At 39.8% G+C, this 4,973-nt stretch overlaps 1 protein-coding gene across 1 annotated transcript; it reads right to left on the reverse strand.

Annotated features, from left to right (window-relative positions):
- Positions 1–284: 284 nt before the first annotated feature.
- Positions 285–4,766, reverse strand: LOC111978891 (regulator of G-protein signaling 8). Its single transcript, XM_024009140.2, has 5 exons — positions 4,514–4,766; positions 3,477–3,575; positions 3,000–3,061; positions 2,220–2,386; positions 285–806 (listed from the first exon to the last, which is right to left on the reverse strand). The coding sequence occupies exons 1-5, from the start codon at positions 4,633–4,635 to the stop codon at positions 546–548; spliced, it is 711 nt and encodes a 236-aa protein (XP_023864908.1). The 5' UTR covers positions 4,636–4,766; the 3' UTR covers positions 285–545.
- Between the last annotated feature and the right edge of the window lie 207 nt (positions 4,767–4,973).

Raw genomic sequence — 4,973 nt, forward strand, 5'->3', positions numbered from 1 at the left:
ATCCTAGAGTGGTTACTCACTTGCTTGGTGAGGTCTATAAATGTTTCAGTGATTTGGGTTCCTTCCAGATCCTTCTATCAACCCTTCTGACGGTGTAATGCACTACCATTACGTTTGTCTCTTTTGACATGATTGAACCTTTTGTAAAAATTAAATAAATAAAAAACATTTCATAATATATTGTTTATTCCAATAATTACTCTCCAGACAATATATACAATTTACAACTAAAAGCCAACATAACATATTATTAGAATAAATTMTTGAATTAATACAAGCAGTGGCAAGACATTTAACGGTAAACAASATGAATATTGCATATTAGTATTCTTACACAGTCTGTTCATGTTTGCTGTCTAGATGGGGAACATTTTAATTGATAGCTGTAAAGTYAAATCTCTTCAAAAAGTCTCTCATTAAAAAGGTACAACTTTCCACAATCACACAACTAGTCAGCGATAGGCATTGCACTGCAAGTGAATTTGGAAAAGTGCTTGTGTGTGTCCGTGTGTGAGTGTGTGTATTGTGCATTGTGCTACTCTCGGCTACAACCAGTCAGAGGAGTCGCTGGTGGCCTCCCCTCGCGGCTCATTGAAAACGCAGGACCGTGACCTCCGGCGGTACATGGTGGTCCCGGGGCCTTTCCTCTTGGTGAGGTGCAGGTAGATGTCTGACGTGAGGAACCTTGGGTAGCAGTCTTTTTTCATCAGGCTGTAGACTTTGCTCTGCGCCGCATCGAAGCAGGTATTCGTCGGCGAAGCCATGGTCTTCTGGATGGCCACCTTGGAGGCATAGTCGATGTTGACCTAAAAGACAAGTGACACTATTATGAGTATGTTGAGTGGATGTGGCTAATCAACCCTTAGATATGGTGATATGGTAATAGCACCACCTTTCCTTCTGATTGGCTAGGTCGAAGTTTCACTATATTGTTTAAACCAATCAAATCTACTCTGATCTCTACAAGTGCATAGGACGTCGGATCTAGTGGTACATTTTGAGATTGGGCCAGTGTGTGCCCAAAGTATGTGTCACTTTACACTCAGTTTAGTACCAAATGCTTTCTATTGGCAAGTTGGACTTCTTTCAGGTCAGTCAGTGGAAGAGAGGTCAAAATACAGTCATGAAAGGTGAAGAGCTACAGTTAACGGCTGGCCCAAGTCTCATTGAGGCAGTGTGTTTGAGTTGACTTTACTCAGAGCCTCCTTGAGACATTGTTTTGAGTTGACTTTACTCAGAGCCTCCTTGAGGCATTGTTTTGAGTTGACTTTACTCAGAGCCTCCTTGAGGCATTGTTTTGAGTTGACATTACTCAGAGCCTCCTTGAGACATTGTTTTGAGTTGACTTTACTCAGAGCCTCCTTGAGACATTGTTTTGAGTTGACTTTACTCAGAGCCTCATTGAGACATTGTTTTGAGTTGACTTTACTCAGAGCCTCATTGAGACATTGTTTTGAGTTGACTTTACTCAGAGCCTCATTGAGGCATTGTTTTGAGTTGACTTTACTCAGAGCCTCATTGAGGCATTGTTTTGAGTTGACTTTACTCAGAACCCTCCATATAAGTAGAATGTGGTGTCCATATTACACTTTTCAGTCTTCACATGTCGCTGTCCTTGCAGCACATTGAACACCAGACTGAAAAGGCATGTGGTTTTGAAGTCCTGCTAGCTTATTATCTGACTGAGCTAACGTCTTGATGTCAAACTGAAAGTGCGTGGGTGTTTACATCACTGGTTCAGTTGCTGCTAGTTGCAGAGAAAGAAGACCACACGGTCACATCAGTCTTCATCCAATGCTGCCTGTGGGTATACCGTCTCTAAACCACATGGTTCTGTAATGGTCATGTCTGTCTCACTAGGGGATTAGAGCAATTTCTAAATCACATGGTTCTCAGGACTCTGTTCTTGCATCTTACTCATTGTAACTTCCGCATAGTTCCTGTGCATAGTTTATAAAGGTCAAAGTATGTATACCAGTGAATGCTGATGCATTGCATCTAATCAGCCATTCTTCAAACTATGTCAAGATCATAGAAGTGCAAAGAAGATCAAGTTGTATCTTTCTTTGAATATTTTAATAATCCCATTGACCAAGCATCAGCTTCAGGGAATTTATATTGATAGGGCTCACAGTTTTTCCATTGCCACTGATATAAAGCTCCAGCAAGGCCTATTTGGTTTCATTTCTGGAGCACTATATATATATATATATATATACCTCTTTTGGGGCCTCGGCTTCAATGAAGACAGAATACATGTGCTTGGCTTTGGAGATGAGCCGGATTTCCGAGTCGATGGTCTTGTACTCCTCACAGGCCAACCAGAACTCAATGTTCTCCTCACTGAACTCTGTCTTGAGGAACTGAGAGAACGTCTCCACTCCGTCTGCATCGGGGGAGAAGAACATACTCTTTAATGATCTATTGGATTCAACGAGGAGGTCTATGTGAAGGAAAATTAGCATGTACTGTTACCAGAGTAATGGCCACAAAGGGATCTGCATTGTGCCCACTTGAGGCTAATGCTGTAGATGTRTTACTTTGTAAGCACCTGATTGATTGAATTCCAGACTATATTCACTGAAAGACTTGCCTTATATTTGTTTAGGCTACTTGTTTATTATTTATTTATTATTTTTATTTGTTTATTGTTTATTCATATTCATAATATAAATTGCCAAGCTCTATAGATTCCCAACCTGCTCTCAATGAAAAGTGGGAAAGACAATATCAAACACTCAACCACTGATCTCTATGACACTCTAGACCAAAAGGAGTTATAGCTGTAAGAAAACACTCTTCAATAGACATATCAGGAAGTTAGACAGGTTTGAAAGTCTTACCAAACACTGAAAACMTCAAGTCAAATTCCATTGTTCTTCTCTAACCTTTAATTTCCCAAAAGACACTGTTTCTTCCCATTAAAGTTGTGCTTTGAACAAAAATGGTTTAGACTCGCAATTTGTGACTAAATGAGATATCGCTGACTTCAATCTAACCTGAATGTCTGATCAGATCTTCAAAGGAGTCGCTCCATCTCAACGCTGCCTCTGGTGAGATGCTGCAGAAAACAGTAAGAGATATAATTTAAGTCTTCTGCTAATGATGCTGCGTTCATTTGTTTATATATCTTTCGGTTTGATCCTTTTGAAAGCTGACGGTGGGGCATGTTTAGATTCCGTTGTTTCCCTCTTGTATTTGGATTGAGGAAAAGTAACTGCATATTGCATGAATTTAAAGGGATAATTCAGCTAAATGATATGTTTAGCTTCGTATTCGTTTCCTTGAAGTAGTATTTGGGCAATGCTGCTTTCAAGATAAGGTAACAATTATCTAAACATAATTACGCTGAAATATACCTTTACGATTGAAAATGCTCTTCAATACAAATTGGGCAACTGGGGCAATTAAACATGTTACGWTATTCTGCAGGGCAATCTCTTTCCATTGCTTTGCCTTTAAGACTGATGTCTTACTTGTTGTTGTTGGTGTCTGTCTTTTTTTCTGGATTGATGTTTTCATGGGAGCCTGACTTGGTCAACAGAAGGCTCAGTCTGCTCTTCTTGTCTKTCAATCTGCAACCAGAAGGAATGAACACTGAGAAAACTGGCACAGCAAGATGGCATCAGTGGGCTAACCAACATTATGAAACTAGAAACCAACCACCAAATAATGTCCAGAAACACAGAACAAAGGCAAACCAAGGGGAAATGTACTTMTGCACCTCAACTCAGACAGCCACAAGAAACAGCAAGAGAATTTGCATAGACAGGAATTCACGGCGACAGCGACTGAAACTGTGTCATTTCACATCAACTTGTATTTCCCTGTCTCCTCTCCAATTCCTGTCTAGGTTGTATTATTCAACTGTTTGAATAGTTCATAGATGGATTTAACGGTGTCACAATTTACCCCCCGTCGCATAGAGTCATTTAATTTGCCTCACTGTTCTACATCAAAAGTACCAACAAACTGAGACRGCTACAAATGACTTCACTCAAACAAACAACATCATGACTCATTAACGTCTACTGTATAGCTCCACTTGTCTTGGCAAATACTCTGACGCAAATAAAATGAACCAAGGTACATAACTCAGAACTGTTCATTCTAAGGTGTCACCTTAATGAAGTAATGTTTGTTTTCTCATCTCCAGCTATTGAGACCATGGAAATGGCTTTCAGGTACACATGTACAGTCTCTATAGAAACAAGTCAAGCAYGGTGCTATGGACAACCCTTTACATCATGAAGTTGACAGCAACACTTAAAGAGTGGAAGAATAAGTCACACTTGAAGAGTGGAGGTCACAATATCAGATTAAAGGTATACTTTGTCTGTCTTTCTCCAATTCTTGTTGCGCAATGCAAATATAGGAAGTGGCATTCTTACAAAATGTAATGAAAGAAGGACTTAGAAGCTTTATAGAATTGTTCAAAGACACAAAAATCAATTGCTGCTTTCAATAAAATATAAAGGATCAGAAAATGTCAAGTGAGAAAAAAATGACCTACCTGAAATTACTAGCTTTCATTCTCGGTGCCAACATGTCCTCAGGACCGAGCATTTTGAAATATGCTTCCTCTTTTGGGGCRAAATAGTTCAATTGAGGAAACAGAAAAACAAGTGTTTCCATTCTAGCTTCCTTCTAACTTTAGCATATATGAAAGCAGAGCACAATCAGTTCTTAGTGCTCCTTTAACCCTACGGTTTGTCCCACATCTCTTTTTAAAGCTACAACATAGCCCAAACATTTCCCCTGTACCTTCCACGCTACTTCCTGACCTAGGTGAACTACTCAGTTTACCGCATCATCAGTGACAGAGAAAATCCCCCCACGCTCAACATCCTGCTTTAAACCGAGCAACTATGAACTTCACAGAATACAACAGCTTCCTACTAGCAGATAAATGCTGCATTCACAGCAGTAACACTCTGCACAAACGTGGATTCATCCTACAATAGGACTCCATC

This window comes from Salvelinus sp. IW2-2015, linkage group LG19, assembly GCF_002910315.2.
Source record: "Salvelinus sp. IW2-2015 linkage group LG19, ASM291031v2, whole genome shotgun sequence".
NCBI lineage: Eukaryota > Metazoa > Chordata > Actinopteri > Salmoniformes > Salmonidae > Salvelinus > Salvelinus sp. IW2-2015.